General features: G+C 39.1%; 1 protein-coding gene across 2 annotated transcripts; it reads right to left on the bottom strand.

The window, feature by feature from the left end:
* Window positions 1-426: 426 nt before the first annotated feature.
* Window positions 427-14,671, bottom strand: septin2 (septin 2). 2 transcript variants are annotated; one of them, NM_001329322.1, is given in 14 exon segments: window positions 427-447; window positions 480-2,408; window positions 3,157-3,253; window positions 4,035-4,101; window positions 5,144-5,266; window positions 5,882-6,027; window positions 6,198-6,299; window positions 6,537-6,654; window positions 7,738-7,872; window positions 10,226-10,349; window positions 10,588-10,674; window positions 11,309-11,420; window positions 12,570-12,613; window positions 14,566-14,648. In NM_001329322.1, coding segments are annotated over 11 exon segments (1,125 nt in total). In that variant the 5' UTR covers window positions 12,594-12,613; window positions 14,566-14,648; the 3' UTR covers window positions 427-447; window positions 480-2,408; window positions 3,157-3,166.
* Window positions 14,672-18,248: the final 3,577 nt, after the last annotated feature.

Raw genomic sequence — 18,248 nt, forward strand, 5'->3', positions numbered from 1 at the left:
AGGGCTGGTCCAGGGAGCAGAAGGGGTCAGGATCGCTGGTATCTTAGAAGTATCATGTGTAGCTTGATAGAGAGAGAGAGAGAGATAACGGATTATTAGGCATGTTTAATATCAGCTAGTTAACTGGTTTAGTTTTTTTCTTGAGGAGGCAGGAGGACATTCATATATAAATACACACATGAATTTACATCTAATTAATATTCATTATTCGTAGTGTATACTCATGTGTAGTTCATGGTAGTTATTTTTTTTGGTATTAATATTAGCTAATAACTATTCAAAGATCAATGCTGTAATTTTCAAAATGGTGTTCAGGTGAATTAACTGTAATTACTGTAGCCACTTCCGGGTGTGATTCAGGCGTCACGCCCTCTACTGGCTCACTGGGAGAATGTCAGGTATGAACAAAATTACGTCAGGAAAATATTTCTGAATCCACACGACAAAGTTAATTTTTCAATATATATATATATATAAAAAAAAAAACTTTATTTCAAGATAACGGTGAGCAAGTTTATTAGAAAGTTCTGGAATAAAACTCTAAAATGGTAACAGCTGATCCTAAGGAAGAAACTGGACCACCAGATGAAGACACTTTCACAAGTCATACAGCGGCATGGTTTAAACATTACAGAATAGTGCACACACACACACACTGCAAAGGACTCAATTAGCATGCATTAACAAAGAAAACAGGATTAAAACTTCACATCATCCCCAGGCACGTGCCAATAGTCAGTCTTTATATCAGAAAATTCTCTATAAACCACTGAAGCTCAGGAGCTAGTATAAGGAACTAGCTAAGCTAAGCTAAACAGCTCTACACATTTCAGTCTACTTTTTTTAAAATGAAAAAATATAATGAACTACAGTTACTTAGGAAATTTTAAAGGGATAGATCAGGAAAAAAACAACAACAAAACTACTAATCTGCATTTTCCCTGTAAACCCAAGTGTAGTCGTCTTGGCTGCGAGACTACAATTTGGCGTAAAGTGGAAAATGGGGCACATGGATTATTCCTTTAATTTTGGCACATGCCTAGTCGTTACGTTAATCATTTTCAGGTGACAGCGTTCACACGTACGTTATGACCATCACACAGAGCTCGTGAACACACAGCCTGGTCTACTCCCACGTGTTTACGCTGCTCTCGAACACCTGCTCAGGTACATTAACGTTACATCGGCAGTAAGGAACTCTGCATCAGACACTAGATATTCTGAAGGTGGCTGTAAGGCTGTGCACGGCCATCAGCAGCTTTTTCCTACAGCTTCCAAAAGTTTGACAAGTTGATCTTTTCAGAAAAGGGCTGAGATACATCAGGTCAAATGTTTTTTTTCGGGGGACGTGAAAATCAAACATGGAGGACAAAATGAGTCGAAGATGAGTCTTACGACTTGCAGAGTCTCCAATTTCCAGTGTTAATGTAGCTAAAATAACTGTTTGGCATTACTAAGAATAATAAATGTAATCTACAGCATGAGCTAGGCTAGTTACTTAGCTGATACTAGCTAGAGTGAGCAGGTTGCACAAGCTGGTACAGGTACTACCGTCTCTTATGGGTGTAGCCTAAGTGTTACTACTGTCTTATGGGCGTGGCCTAAGTGGTACTACTGTCTCTTAAGGGCATGGCCTAAGAGATACTACTTTTTTAGACATTTTTAAGATAAATTTCTGTATCGTTAAACACATTTCTGAAAAAATTCAAAATGGCCAACAACGTTGAGTGCTGTGGAATTAACGTTTCTGTGAATAATGTAAATAATTTCACCATTAGCTAGTTTAATTTAATAGCTAATCTGTTTTTAATAGCAGTTTGAACTAAAGCGGCGAATGTCCTTCTTTTACCAAACACACCCTTAAAACCCTTACAACTCTTCAAATCATGAACACAGGTAACACAGGTCAGTATTTTGGTGCGAGGAAACAACAAACAGCTTGTTGCGTGATCATGTGCCGATAATCAGTTATGCGATATATATCACGAAATTTAAAACTAAATTGTTATTGTGGACACTTTAAACATGTAAAAGTGGCATCGAGGACGTCTTTTTCCGTAAATCCCACAGAAACCAAGAGCAGGAACTACGATGACATGTAAAACATCGTGATAATATCGTAAACCGTGAAAAGAAGTTTAGGCAATTGTCAAGTAACTAATATCGGTACATGTCACTGTGGATAGACAGAAAAAGTAATAATAATAATAATACTGCTTACAAAAAATAATAATAATTATAATAATAATAACTAAACTTTTATCCCAAGGAAGAGTAGAAAAAACTAAGAAAGTGTAAAATACAGCGAGACGTGACGAGACACCAGACACGTCTCTCTTTTATTCTTCTCTTCTACTTCTCTCTCTTTCTCTGTGTCTCGGATCGGCTCTCACTCCACAGCTCTGCACCTGAGAAACAAATAAAGCCACGTAATTATTAAACACTGGACAATAATCACACCCATTAGCGCTTTTCCACTCAACAGCACGCCGTGACTCGGCTTGGGTTTGAAAATTACTCCACGCCAAGATATAATCCTCCATTTGGTCACTATTTCTACCAAGAACGTGGTTTTTTGGTACTCGACGAGATCAACCCTGTGATGTAGGGATGCAGTGATACTGAGATCATGTATTGCGCCGACACTGTGCTCGTATCTTCATACTTGTAAGACATGCTCCGATATTAAAATCCAGTACGGTGTGATACAAAGAGATGTAATTCTAGCGTACATTGTCGGGTTAGCGGACAGACGACATGTAACGACAGAAATCTGGACGTGTTTCACCATCAAGGATAGCGGAGAAAATATCAACAGGACCAACTACAACACAAGTAACTTGTTAAAAGTCTTAAACAGGAAATAAATGTCTCCAGATAACGATAGGTGAGTGAAAGTAACTTTAGTTACAGCCCTTATATACACACACACACACACACACAAATAAATAAAAATGCTAGTGTCTAGTAGCATAAGCGCATGAACACACACGGTTGAGCTTTTAATGACTGCTGTATAAACCGTCTGGGGGACAAAAAGGCCGTGATGCATCTGTAAAGGCTGTGGAGTCATTAATAAGTGTGTGAAGCGTGATGTGCTGCTGCGAACTCCGTCTTTTTAAAAGTTTTTTATCTATTTATTTTATTTTATTTTACCTCGAGTGGTTTAGACGTGCTGCCCTTCTGCTTCTCCGTCACCCTGCTTCTGCATCTGTGCCTGCATCTTCGCAATCATCTCCTGCATCCTCCTCAACTACAACACACACACACACACTAACTTTCAATCTTAAATCTTTATAAAAACACACTTAACACATCCTTCAGAACCTTTCAAATGTTCTGAAGGATGTAGAGAACAGTTGGGAGAAGAAAAAAAAAAAAAAAAGTGTTTTAACATTTATTCAGTGTTTAAGACCAATGATTCTTATTCATCGTTTCTCTCTTCTCAGCAAAATGGCTTGCTTTTCTCCCACAGACAGCTCTCTGGTCTTCATGTTGGTTTATCCTTTTTAACAACAAATGCAGCCTTCACAGGCGAAACCCAGAGATCAAACCAAGAGTAGACTTTCAGTGCTATGCAACTATGAGGAAATGAAAGCTGAAATTCTGATCAGTCGTCTCATCTTTTGATCTCAAACCCAAATGTCTTCAGCGGATACTGAAGACAATAGAACTGGCCTCGCTGTTCCAATACTTTTGGAGGGCCGTCCCCCCCCCCAGTATTTCATATGATCGGAATATTATATTATTTAATGTATTTTATATAGCTCAGTTTGTTCTAAAGATACTGGAAAAGTATCAAATTTATCATCGTGTTTTCACACGTCTACAGAATTCAGCTTATTTTCAACACAATTCTTGACTTTTTTTTTAATCAGATTTATAAAAATGTACATTTTTTTTATTTTTTATTATTCCTGCATCATACCTAATACTAATCAATGCAGCATATATGAATAAATTAAACAGAAAGTAACACTTATTATTACTACTAGAACTAAGATCTATATTATCAATTATTATTAAGGCTATACCTCAGCCTCCTTCTCCAGAAGGATCATGTCCTTGTCCATTTCCTCTGGCTCCGGCACCTTCCTGCCACTACACACACACACACACGATAAACACTTTCAAATGTCAGTCATTGCATCCTGTGCTCAATGAATATGAAAGGGAATCGACCCAATTCACCCACAATATACACACACGTGTGTGAGAGATTAGTGCAAACAGAAGCAGCAGACACAGCATGGAAGTATAAGTGTGTGCACAGCAGTGTGAACAGTTATGTGTAAAGTGTGTGATGCAGAGAGATGCGAGTGTGTTAGCCAGCAAGCCACAGTGCATTTGCATTGTGTGTGTATGTGTGTGTGTCTGTGTGTCCGTGTGTGTGTGTGTGTAGTAGCACAAGCATTAAGCTGAAAGACAGACCTCCCCCTCCTGTCCTCTAGCCTACACACACCTACTGTACACCATATTACTGGGTTTCGTTGGCAGCAGTCACCCCATAGTGGCGTTGTGTTGCAATGAGATACCGTTTTTATTAAAATCTTTCCATTCCGATCTAAAAATTCCACAACCGGAGAGAGATGGTGCTCCCTGCTTCTCTGTGCGAGTCTACATAAAACACAAAGACTTCCTGGTTTTAATAAGTCTTGTATCTACTAATGATGGGAATTCTGACTCTTTTCAGCGAGTCAGATAATTTGACTCAGCTCACCAAAAAAAAGACGACTCTGTCGACTCCCAAACCGTTTTCTCCTAAACTGGAGGGAAAAAAAAAAGTGCGACATTCCAAGACGTTGAAAACGGACACATTAAGATTAAATTACACTACAGGAGCAACATCTACAAAGAAGAAGAAGAAATCATGCTCATGTGCGCGAGTCAGCTCTCAACGTACGGCTAAAAGAGTCAGTTCAAAGAGTCGACTCGTTCACGAACGACTCATCAGTAAAACCTATAGCTTCAACTGGTATAGAGATGCGTGCTGGTATAAGATGTTCTCCACACAGACGTGTCTGAAGGTTAGGTATGAGATCATGTCCGTATAGTGATGCCTGATGGTTTTTGATGGTTTCTGCTGGGGTTTCTTGCTGGTTTATAGTGGGGGAGGAGGAATAAAGCACACAGCAGTACGTACGCAGGCGAAAGAGGCAGAATGTAACCGTGGGAGGACAACCTGCCGCCTCGCTTCAGGCGCTCTGAGCGGAAGTTCTCGTAGTGCAGGTCCTGAGTCACTTCCTGTAGGTCCTGCATGTGGGTTCTACACACATAAATTAGCAATAAAACAAGCAGTTATATTGTTGCAATGGATAGATGGTATAAATATAAATATTCATCCACCCACCTACACACACATCCATTTAACCGTATCTATTTATCCATCCATCCATCTAACTGTCAATCTGTATCCATTTATCCATCCATCCACCTACCTATCCAACCAGCAATCCATCCATCAATTCATTTATTCATCCCTCCATCCATTTAACAGTCTGTCTATCCATTTATCTACACATCCATCCACCTATTTGACCCATTCACCTCCATATCCATCTGTCTATTTATCTGTCTATCCATCCCCCCATCCAAACAGCTGTCTACTTATCTATTCATCAATCCAATCAACTACAAATCCATCTATCCATTTACCTACTCATCCATACATCCACACCACCTATTGATCCATACATCCACCCACCCACATATCCATCCATGCAACCATCTATCTGTCTATTTATCTCTGTCTGTCTGTCCATCCATCCATCTAAACAGCCATCAATCCATCTATCTATCCATTTGCCTATTCATCCATCCATTTCTCTCTACACTGGTGTGTACATGTTGGACAGTGTGTACATTTGTGTGCGTGTCATACATGAGCATGGTGCGCAGTTTGAGGAAGTCGTTGTGTTCGGGGTTCTCCACCTCCACCACACCCCACGGGTACAGGCGCCCTCGCACCTTCTTCCCTTTAGCTTCAATCTGCTGGTTAGAGCCCACCACTGCAAACGGGATACTGGTCTACACACATACACAAACACACGCCACAAATGTCCAATCACAGGTGGTGTGATGAAGCGAAGCTGACTGTTTTCCTAAAGCAGATTTTTATCCGTTTATTGTTACATTTAATGTCCGTGAAACGAGTCATTTCCATGCGTCCGAGCAGTGCTGATAAACACGTAACGTACCTTCAGAATCCTCGTCTGTTCCTTAAACTCCTCATCTTCGTCCGACTCGGCATCGGGCAGGTGGTAGATCTTAATGCCGTGCTCGTCGATCTCGTCTAAAATCTGCAGGTGGGAAACAGGAAGTCAGAGTCAATGCTGTGACAAGAATGCTGTGCCGTTTGTGGGCGTGGCCTTACCAGCCACGAGCGACAAACTACAAGCAACACGAGAGGCTTGTTACTTCCTAGCATGAAGACAGAACTGAAATGTTGCGTAGTGTTGTGATGATGAGATGAACATGAGGTGTGATGTTGTTTGATGACTGATGAAGAGCTCAGGAGATGGGTGGAGGAGTGTTACCCTGCGCTTGAGCCTCTCTCGCTCCTTCAGAGTGAGCGTGTCGGCTTTGGCGATGACGGGGACGACGTTCACCTTGTTGTGGATGGCCTTCATGAACTGAACGTCCAGCGGCTTCAGGCTGCAGGAAGAGACACTGGCTTTAAACTGCGGAGTTAACGAGCTGGTAATAACGCTCCGCTGGAAAGGTTTACTTCTCGATTAACATTACAAAGCCCCGAAATAATCAGCATTTATTATTTTATCCTTTCTAATTATTATTATTACAGATATGAATAGACTTGGGTTTGGTGTTAATAATAATAATAATTTAAAATATGTACTTACTTATTCATATGTACGTATTATAATATACGCATGTATTATTGTATTGTATTATACTACATTATACATATTACATATATATTATAATATATTACAATTATATAGGTATATATGTAATATAATATTACATAATCATATGTAGTATTGTATATTGTATAATATATTGTACATATTATATATGAAATAGGTATTGTATGTATTGTAATATAATGTTATAATAACTACACATACGTATGTAGTTATAATTTATTATATTACAATACATTATATTATACATATTAGTATTAATAACATATGTATAATATAATATATATAAAAAATATTTACATACATATTTAAGTACATACCTATTTATATATATTTGTTTACTCATTTACTAACTAATGTACATATTTTCTTATTGACGTTTTTATTTAAAGATTTATGCAGACACTTATGTTTGCTTATTTTATTTCCTTACTTATTTACTTACTAATGTAGAAATTCTTACATATTTATTTATGCACATATTTATTCACTCGCTCACTTACTCCTTTATTTGTTTACTTAAGGTGTACAGACCTATTTAACTTACTTCTGTACTTATTTACTTAATCATCTACTGAACTACTAATTGACTGACTGAAATTATTTTAGTTAGAAATTAGTTTGCTCTGTTTCTTGTCCAAGTGTTTTATTTATGTACATACCTAATTATTTACTTGTTTACTTATTGCCCTGTTCCTTCTCACACACCCCGGAAATGTGAATATTCTGTATCGAATCTGCTTCAAACAGGGACATTTCTAAACTCAGCACTGATTATACACATTACACTCATTCCTACTTCCAAATATCATCATCAGTATTACACATGTGTGTGTGTGCTTGAACTCCTGACCCGTGTCCGAGCGGAGAGATGAAGTAGAAGCAGCAGTGGACGCGATTATCCACGATATGTCTGCGGTTCAGGCCGCTCTCGTCGTGAAGGTAACGCTCGAACTGATCGTCGATGTAGGCAATGATGGTGTTGAAGCTGAAAAATACAAAGCAGAGATGTGGAGTGTTCATCAGAGGAGTTCCTCAAGGAGCCAGAAGATTAAGAACGTAAAGACTGAAAAGATTAGCCAAACCCTGATAAACCAGCACACGCTGAAACAGTGTTTGTGCTCAGACTCACGTGTTTGCTTTCACTTCTGTTTTCTTCACAAGGTGACCTTTTTTTTTTTTTTTTTTTTTTTTTTAAATCAGCTCCAGCACATCAGGTCCATTTTAACTAGCACTACGATCAGTAAGAAATAAACACTGTGTGTTAAAGGAAATAACCTCCCTGAAACCGAATCTGTTCCTATAACAGCACATCACTAAAGAGTTGTATTCCTCTTACACCACAGAGATTTGTCAACAAATACAGTTTATATTTAAGTATGACATGATGTTTTATCTGTTTATAGTTACAGTTAACGTTCGTGAAAGAAGTTCCTGTTCTCGCTTACGTTATAGCAGCTATAAACTCTCGCTCCCTCACCAGCCCACTCTCTATTCTCGCACTCTCTCTATTCCCTCACTTCACGGTAATAAGACAAACACAAAACCCAGCTTGTCACATTCCCAAGAAACCTCAAAGAAGTGTAAACTCCTCTGTCCTGAAGTTTTAACAGCTTTACCTCTGACTGTTACAAAGTGCTGACACTGGAGACTCCTTCCATAAAGGTTAAACATTTCTCCTTACAGAAAACTTCACCGTAGTGAGGATTATTTTAATCCGCTTTATCCAGTCAGAAAGAAAAAAGAAGTCTTTTTATAAGGAAAAGCAGAAGCGCTGGACGTGTAGATGCTGATATATTAGCAGCGGAAGTTTTAAACTGAATTAGAATATTAAAATACGAGAGGGGTTTTTTCAATAAGAGAAAATGGGAAGTGAGGACGATCTACATGTGTTCTGGAAGTTCAGAGCAGAACAAAGACAGGAAACATGAGCGAACTCTTCCCGCTTCATCTCACACACCCCGTACCCTGTACGTCTGATGGTCTATCGGGAAACATTTCCTGTCAGCTTTAACTCGCCGTGTCTGCGTATCTACTGTCCGAGCTTCCAGTTTGAGGGGCAAGAACAGAAACGGTTCTGAATGCTGAAGGTTTCTACGCTATGTTAACATGATGCCGCTTTACGATGAAGAAATCTCAAGCGTGAGCCGATATCGAGACTCAATCAATCCTAACAAAATAATACTGTCAAGTCCCTTTATATATAACGTAAACATTTCCAATAAAAAATATATATATATATATTTTCCATTTGTTACAGAATTGAATCTGATTCATTCTTTCGCTGTGATGTTTGTTGATGATAAACGAGACTTTTAAGCTGTATTCGTGTTCGACGCACATGAATTGTAGACAGCTTTGGCTGAACGCGCATTGTGATGACGTCACATGACGCGTCTCAGCCTGAATCTGCGGAAAATTCTGACAAATTATGAGCTCCTCCGAACATTGCGGCGTTTCCTGGATTGTGCGCTCATTTCCCCGATCGCAAAAATCCTGGAGGGACTGAATAAACTATTTGAATACAAATTTGAATTCTATAAATTTCACCGTTGAATAAAATTATATTCTCCTGTGGTGTGTTTAATAACGTTACATTTTCACCAATGTTTTTTTTTTTTTTTTAACTTGCTATACTGGTAAGATTTCATTCAGAATTACAGGTTACAATGTTTTTAAAGATTTTTTTAAGATCTCAAAATAGTTGTTTTTTTTAAAAAAATATATTAAATACCAAGCGGCTAACTTTGGCCATTAGCTTGACGATTCCCAGCTAGCTAACATCATCATAGCCTAGCCTGGCTAGCTAGAACGTTACATGGGTATTAAAGTAGGACGTAAATAAATGCTGTTGCTTGTTTACTTTTCTCTGGGAATCCTGATTTAGTGGTATTTCTGAGATGCGAAGTTCTGACATTTGTCTTTATGGTTCTGAATCACAAGACCGTAAACCGTAATTTTGTGTTGTACGTTCTTGCATCTTACAACTAGCAAATAAATAAATAAAAATAAAATATCAGAATCCTGAGACAAGAGAATCTGAATCATCAAACTGAAATATTTGAAAATCCAGCAAATGTGCTGATAAACATCAGTCCCAGTGTGAACAAGGGCATTCTGGGGGGGTAAAATCTTTACAGGGTCCAAGTTTTAAACATCGTGACTGATATCTGACGTTTTGAGAGTAAAAACCTGACAAGAAGCAAGAACAGAGAACTTGAAATAAAGAGTCTGCTGATCATTTCCTTATTTCTGTACTACATTACAATGAACACACACACACACACACACACACACACACACACACCTGCCGTGTAATAAAGCGTGAACAGAATCAGTACCAGTCTTGGCTGTTGATGGCGTCTCCGTATCCGGGCGTGTCCACCACGGTGAGTCGCAGTTTCACTCCGCGCTCCTCGATCTCCACGGTGGAGGCTTCGATCTGCACGGTGCGCTCGATCTTCTCTACAACACACCACACACACATCAGGACGCCACGCAACGACCCCCAAAGTCTCTTACACTCAAACATCGGCCAGGTGACGACTTAAAGAAACATTTTGATTAGTTATTGGTGGCTTTGGGAGGATTCTTTGCTGGTAGTGTGATAGCAGAGGTATAGAACCCATGATATACATCATGTATCTGAGGAACCAGCTCTGATCACTCAGTGTGTGGTGTTGATCCGGGGTTAGTCACTGACCTGCGGCCCCAGGGATGATCCTCTCTGGGTACAGATCAGTGAGGAACAGACTGTTAATCAGAGTCGACTTCCCCAAACCAGACTCACCTGAAGAGAACACAAACACACACACACACAGTCTGATTAGTGACGATTAAACTGCTGAATACACATTAACTCTCATCTGCTTCAGTCCCTCTCTCTCTCTCTCGCCTCTGCACCCCTAGCCACTCCTTCACCATGTCCCCCCCCCATCTCTCTTTTGGTCACTCCCTCCACAGGTTCCTACCACAGCTCACTCCTCCCCTCCCTCATATCATCACACACCTCCTCCCTAACTCTGTTCCATTACTTACCTTCCTCTCTTCACCTTACTCCACCTTCTTCCTCCCTTGTTTCCAACCCCTCACTCACAAACTTCTCCAGCAGCTCCTAACTTAAATCCTTCACCCAGTCAAATCCCTCAATCGCTTCTTCTCACTTCTCTCCAGCAGATCTGCAGCATGCACTCAGAGGAATGAAACCCTAAATGCCTTAAACAAACAACTTTCCACTGTTTTCTCTCTCTCTCTGTCTCTCACACACACACACACACACATCTGGCAGCGGATGGATTCCCACACTGACTCCCACAATCAGGAAACCACTCAGAGGGAAAAACAGCATTGGAATGTCACCCCAACACACACATACATACACACACACACACACACACTTCTCCTTTTCAGCACACATTACTCACCCACCACCATCAGTGTGAACTCAAAGCCCTTCTTCACTGATTTACGATGAACCTGATTGGGCAGGTTGGCGAATCCCACGTAGCCGGGAGTCTCCGGGTTGGTGAACTGCCCCTGTCACACACACACACACACACACACACACACACGACATCACATGTACATGGATATAAATAAACTACACGCCCAGTCTAATAATTCTTTCAAATCTCACAGAGGAGCTTAAAGCAGGAAAACACTAAACCAAACAGAAGAGTTAAAGCAGGAACGAGCGGAAAACTCAAACAACGGACAAAAGGATTTTAATTTCTGTTCATCGGCTCATTACGTAGGCATTCGAAGCATCCGAGCTTATACAGTCCGTTACCAACAACTACTGTGATCTTTCCGAATCTCATTCCATGTCAAATCAACCCGAGAGTGGAACCAATCTGTCAACGCTGTCTTCAACTTTTATTAGTACGAGAACAAAACATAAAATCCCAAATTCTTCCACTCTACTCTCACGCATTATGAAACGACAGCCATTCAAAATGTGCTTCATAACATAACACTTTCCCCTTAACAGCTCATGATGTTCGTTTGTATTCGAGTTTATTGCAATTCCAGCATCATACAGCATGGCGATATCATGGCAAATACAGATATTAATCAAACATTCAATGAAGCCTGGTGTATCACAATCTCCTGTAGATATTTTGTCTAAACGTACAGAGTTAAAAAAAAAGGGGGGCATGTCTAGGCCAAATTTTTCAAAGGCCGCCATTTTGAAACAAGTGGGAGCTGGCAAAAAACTTGTTTTGAGGTTTTTGTTCTCAAACTCATACTAACAAATGGTGAAATAAACGCTGAGATGGAGTGGTGGAGTTGTCCTGTTGGTTGATGTGACGTTTCTGTGATTTTTACTACAAGTTTTGAGCCTCGATAAGAACAAGCTCGATAAGAGCTTTTGGTGTAAAACTATCGTCATGTACGCTTCGTCTTCGTTATTAACTTATTCTCCTCCCCAAGATTTACACAGAGTCTTGTAAATCCAAGGACTTGCTTTGTTAAATCAGTGTCTATCAGAACCCTTTAAAAAGAACAGACTAACTTATCTAACCAAGAACACTTTTTGTTAACTACACAGTTAACGTGAACGTAATTACATTGTTCTGCATGGTTAATATTAAATAATGATAAAGGTAAAGCTGATTACAGACACACAGTCTTTCTGGAACATTCTGTATAAATGTGCTGAGCGCTGTAACAGGAAGCACTTACCTTCGTTTTATCAGCCTGAGACATGATGAGCTGTAATCCAAAACCTGCAAAACACAATCACAATCACTCTCGGGCATCAGGACGAGGATTTCTATCCTGGCATAAGAAACCCACCATATAACATGATAAACAAGTGAAGAACAACAAGAATAAGAAGCAGCAGAACAAGAACAAGCACAAGCAGGATGACATCACACAGTGATTAGCATATTCATTACATCATCGCGTCGTATTTGCGTACGGGAAGTAGCCAAGGTCTGTCCAGAGAGTAGCTTGATTTGCCCCTAGGTGCTTTTTTGAAACTTTTTATTGACTTTTTATAAATTCAAGCACTTTTTAAGCAACACTAGATTTTTTTTAAAGGCTATTCTGAAGATTTTCCAGTACTTAAATTCCAAAAAGCCAAGTTCAAGCGTGTTGTACGAACCCTGCGTTCTGCTGTTGTTTACTGTAAGTGCATTGGGATGTTGACTGTCTGCTAAACAGCGGTTTCGTGGTCCAGTGTGGGGGTGCGTAAAAACAGAAAGGTGTGCAATTTCTGCATTTCACTTTCGGGAGAACGAAGGAAGCAGACGTTAACGTGCGAGGTCAGATCACAGATCGCACACACTCACTCACACGGCCAGACACGTAGAGAAACATGCAAAGAGTAAAGCGCTTCAAAACAGGACACATGCATGAGAAGAAAAATCTCAACACTGGAACAATGCCGAGTAAACATGCAGATGAGGTTTTAAAATAGTTCTTTTGGATTAAATGGGTTTTTATTTTTTATATTAGTAATAAAAGTCAGCCAATCTAGGCTTTCATAAAACACAAATACTTCACACACAGGAAGTACGTCTCACCACAGGAAAAAAAAGAAGAAGAAGAAAAAAAAAAAAAAAAACGCACACATCCTGCACCTCGTTTTAACTGATCTGCCTGAAACTCTGTTCAACCTTATACGTCCTCTAAACATGTCTCCATCACGTGTGCACAACTTACAAAACTAAAGAAATAGAAACACATCTCAACAGCACTTCTGTGTTCACTTTTCATAACCAGCTGCAAACTTTTCTGATTTCTTTGCCCCCCCCCCCCCAAGTGAGTGATGCAGATGAAATGCAAATACTCCACAACGACACTACTTGTGTATTTATTTCCAATGCAAAAAAAGTGGTTTGTTTAAGAAGAAGAAAAAGAGGTTGAACTTTCAGTCCTGTTCTGAAGAATTACTGCATGCAAGATTATCATATGTGTGTGTGTGTGTGTGTGTGCTTGTGTGTGTATATAAATATATTTTGCATATCAGATACTAATTTCCCTTTATTTTAATTAACAGGCTGATTATGCTAATGAGGCGTGCTGATTTGCATTCTAATGAGTCTGTTTACACCGTTATGTCTTTTAATAAACAGGAAGTGAACACGTTATTCTAGTCATTTGTACAAAAAAATGTTTGGTATGCAGCTGAAGTGTGTATAGTAAAAGTGAACCGGAAGTGGGCTAGTCAGAGAGAAAAGTGCTCTATTTCATCACTTCCACACCTGATTACTTCTTCATGAGCCAGATAGTTTAAGATGCATGGAAAGTTAGAGATGCAAAAACGATTTTAAATGACGTTAAAAATTTTTTTTAAATAAAAACAGACGCTAAAACCGAAGTTAGCTTGACTAGCTAGTTCATTGAATGAGTATGCAATAGTGCAATAAAATTAACGAGGATGTGCATCAGTTAAAAGAGTGATTTAGGTTGTTGTTAGGTTGTTGTTTTTTTTAAATACACCTAACCCTATGTTGTTGTTGTTTTGTTTTGTTTTTAAATTAGGCTTTATGATGATGAGAACAAGAAAAAACGCGAGAATTGAGAACAAAACATAAAATAAACAATTAATTCACGCTGTAACCGACATGCTAAAGCTTTCCAGAACACAAAGGTGATCAGTACGAGGCTTAAATAATAATAATAATAATATCATAAATAGACGCAAACGTAAGAAATAAAGGTCACATACCGAGACTTTTCAGTCGTGAGAAGCAGAGACACGAAGCTGCGCCGCGAATTCCACAGATTGCGGAAGTTCTCAGTTTCTCCTCCAGCGTTTGCTATGTTCGACCAATGAGCGGCGCTGTCGTGCTACAGTGCGCTCTGATTGGCTACCAGCTCACCGAAAATCCGCCCACTTTGTAATAAACCGTTATAGCAGAGCCACAAGATGGCGCGCGCGCCCGAGTGAGTGTGTGTGAAGAGCGCGAGAGAGACAGAGAGCATTCATACTGAACGGATTTAAACGAATCTAAACGGCTAAAATGATTTGAATTCTGGATCGTGATTTGTCAGAAGGTGTTGATTAGTTTTCTGTAACGGCAGCCGCAACTCTAATGTTGTCTAAAATTTACACTAATGCGCTCACGTTGTCGTTTCTATAGTAACAGCTCATTCACAGACACTGTGGTTTATGGTCCATGCCCCAAATAAACACAAACACACACGTACATGGAATTAACAGCAATAAATCAACTTTAATCCTGTAACATGCAGCTGAGAGTCAACAACGTGCGTACAGTCTAGCAGCTCATTTTGAGAGCTTTTAGACGTATTTTTGCCTGAGGTGAGATCGTTACGAGAATTGACATATGTCTGAGCAAAATTTCCAACCCAATTACATTTCAAGAACCACGAAAAAGCCCTGTCACTAGCCCAAAAAGTTCAGGAACTGGAAAAGGGAGACATTTTTCTTTGCATGGTACACACGAATTCTTCACATAGTTTTGATGTACAGACATTATCCACGCCATAATCCCTCTTTGCCTCTTCCAATCTTTGTATTATACTGTACAATAGAAATAGTTCTGTTAATCATAGACACACTGTCTGTACTTACACTTTGCCCTTTTTGCAGTAATTTATTAGATTTCATTCAGATGATTTGCTATAAAATAAAATAAAAAGAAAGAAAGAAAAAAAGACTTGTCAACTGCAGAATATTTTAAACTAGCCCAGTCTGGCAACCCGGTCATTAACTGTCCTGTCTGCTGCTCCTCCCTCAGTGAAAATGTATATAGAGTAAGAACAGGGCAGCGATTCCTGCCCCAGTAGGGGCCCAAATCAAGCATTTGTTGCGGTTCCTATTTTTGACCACTAGCCGCAGCAGTGAGCATTCTGCTCCACGATTGCACAACATCTCGGAAGCCGAGCAAATCAACTTATATTCTTATATCTGTCAAAAAAGCAACACTTTTCAAAATCACTGGTCACTCATAAGAAGTAATCATTTGTCTTATTTTTTATCTTATTAAATTCAAGAAAGAGAGGAAAAGAAAGGCTGGTGAAGGAACGCTGTTTATAACTGCTATTTTGAATCAGTACAAACAAATAAATTTTTTTTTTGCTGTTGGGTTTCTGTGTGTAGAGTATCGTGACTGTGTAAATCTGCTGGTGAGTAGGGCCATGGAAAAGGGGAGGGGTGTGAGCCCCCTGCTGGGCAAACAATTCACAATTCACACCTCTTCACAGTAACACTGGTTCAGAGATCAAACAGACAGCACAACTAAAGCTTTTTTTCATAGTAAAACACTGTATATAACTGCCACGATAAAATTATAACATCTAAACCTAGTAGGCTAGGTAAAAAAAGAAAAGAAAAAGTTATGAAACACTGCAAATTTAAAAAAAAAAGTTTAATGAGTCATTCTTTTAAAAAAAAGTGTCAAATCATATGCAAATTACTATATTATATGGAGAATAAAACACTTGGGGGCATGCTGTTGTAGGAAAATGATCAACTTTGTGTTGGAAACTGTAACTCCGCTTCATCACACCACTCCGTCACTCATACAGTGTTTATTGCTTACTAATCCAGCTAACCAAAAGATTTTGTCATTAAGTAGAAACTATGTTCCCTGACTAACAAATTTTTGTTGTAGCAACGTAACTATTGAAGTGGTGACATCTAGAAAAATGAAAGCCCTAAATACGTTATAGTATTGTACCTTTGCGACATAACTTGTGAATAGGTGTTATCATGTTTTACCATCAAAATAATGAATGAGTTTGCCTCAGCTACCTGGATTGCTTGTCCTGACATGAAAGAAAAAATGTTTAGCATTAAGGCATCATAGAGAAATAAGGTTTGGACGTTGTTTGCTCTTCGCCGTGTGTACACAGTGTGTATCATCAGTTACTCCAGTGTGTAGGTTTACATTCAAAGAAAAAAAACCTTCTCACCTCTGTCCATGACGTTGCAAAAAATAACCTGCTTCCATTGTTAGCTTCTGCGAAAGTTGTCATGCTGAAGAGACTGGAGCTGACGGAGAGCCAATCATCTGCGCTGTTCATCCTCCCTGCACTCTGATTAGTCGATTTGGAAACAGCGAGTCGTACTCTCACAGTGTAACACAGCTGATAAGAAACGACCGAGTCTCTGTTTCGCTGTTTTGTTGATACTGTGATAAGGATGAATGTGTGCTTCCTTTTTCGTTGTTAGTTTCTCTAATCATTGCACATGCCGGCTATTTCTTAATTTGATTTTTATTTGCAGAAAAAAATAAGCATGCTTTCTGTCAATACCTGGAACATGTTCGAGTTCCTCTTTAATGTTTTCAGGATGTGCTCTCGGTCAGAGGAATGAGAAAACCATTAAAAGGCATTTCTGCTGATAGACATCGAGGTTATTTTGTTCAGTCTTTTAAAGAATATCTTCACCACAAATCTAAAAAAATTAATTACAAAAGAGAACACAACATTTACTGTGTTGGCAGCACCACTGAAACTTACATGTAAGGTGTAAAATCCAATACGAACACAAAACTGAGTATGTGGGGGTTAAAGGTGGGATTTGAATTCACAACATTCTGGTCAGTAGAAAATATTTTGGCAAAAAATCTGCAAAAAATGACCTTTATCCGATAAAAATAGTACCTTCACGGGAGTAAAAAGGCAGTCGATCAGCCAAGACAGGATCAGCATTTGATATTTACTTCAATGTTTTAGATAAACGCTGGATTGTTATTTATGGACGTCACCATCTTGGAAAACCAGAAAAATTCTAGTTTTGTTCCTGTGCAGCTTGGTATCATTTTACACAGGATGGCAAGGGGGAGGAATGTTCCAACATTATTACACTGTCTTTAATTGTGTAGTTTAAATAATAATGTATGTGAAGATTTGGGCACGTGTTTACCGAAAAGACTTTGGGTATAATAGACTTCCATTACAAAGGATTACAGAAAAGGTTTTGAATGAGTTTGATTTTTTCTTGACATGGAGCGCCATGATGAAAAGATCCGAGCAGAGGTAGACTTTTTACAGAAAAGATTTTGATTTCAGATTGAATTCTGTTAGAGAAAAGAATTAGGGCGGGATAGATTTCATTATGGAAACAAACCGGGTTAGAGACTTTCACATTCGTACTGTTGCAAATGTTGGACACTGAACATCTCCAAGCATGTGGAGACCACGTGAGGTCAAGGGAAAAACGATGCCAATCCTTTTCTTTAACCGTTGAGCTGCTCGTACTGAAACCTGGAGCAGTGTGTCGTGGGCAGTGACTGAAACTAGAGCGAAGGTGACGTTGGTTTGAACTAAATTGTTTACACACTAAGTCAAATCTCAACAAATGACACATTAACACTAGTCCTGATTTTCTTTTCTTTTTTAAAGTATATTTCAATCAAATATCCAGAATCATACGGGTTA

The sequence above is a fragment of the Ictalurus punctatus genome, chromosome 17 (assembly GCF_001660625.3).
Source record: "Ictalurus punctatus breed USDA103 chromosome 17, Coco_2.0, whole genome shotgun sequence".
Lineage (NCBI taxonomy): Eukaryota > Metazoa > Chordata > Actinopteri > Siluriformes > Ictaluridae > Ictalurus > Ictalurus punctatus.

Excerpts from the sequence above, each read along its gene's own strand:
- septin2 (XM_017491331.3), bottom strand. The coding sequence starts at position 12,593 with ATGTCTCAGGCTGATAAAACGAAG. Across the intron at positions 11,421-12,569 it reads CTCAGGCTGATAAAACGAAG|GGGCAGTTCACCAACCCGGA; the intron begins GTAAGTGCTTCC and ends TGTGTGTGACAG. Across the intron at positions 6,300-6,536 it reads GAGAGAGGCTCAAGCGCAGG|ATTTTAGACGAGATCGACGA; the intron begins GTAACACTCCTC and ends TCCCACCTGCAG.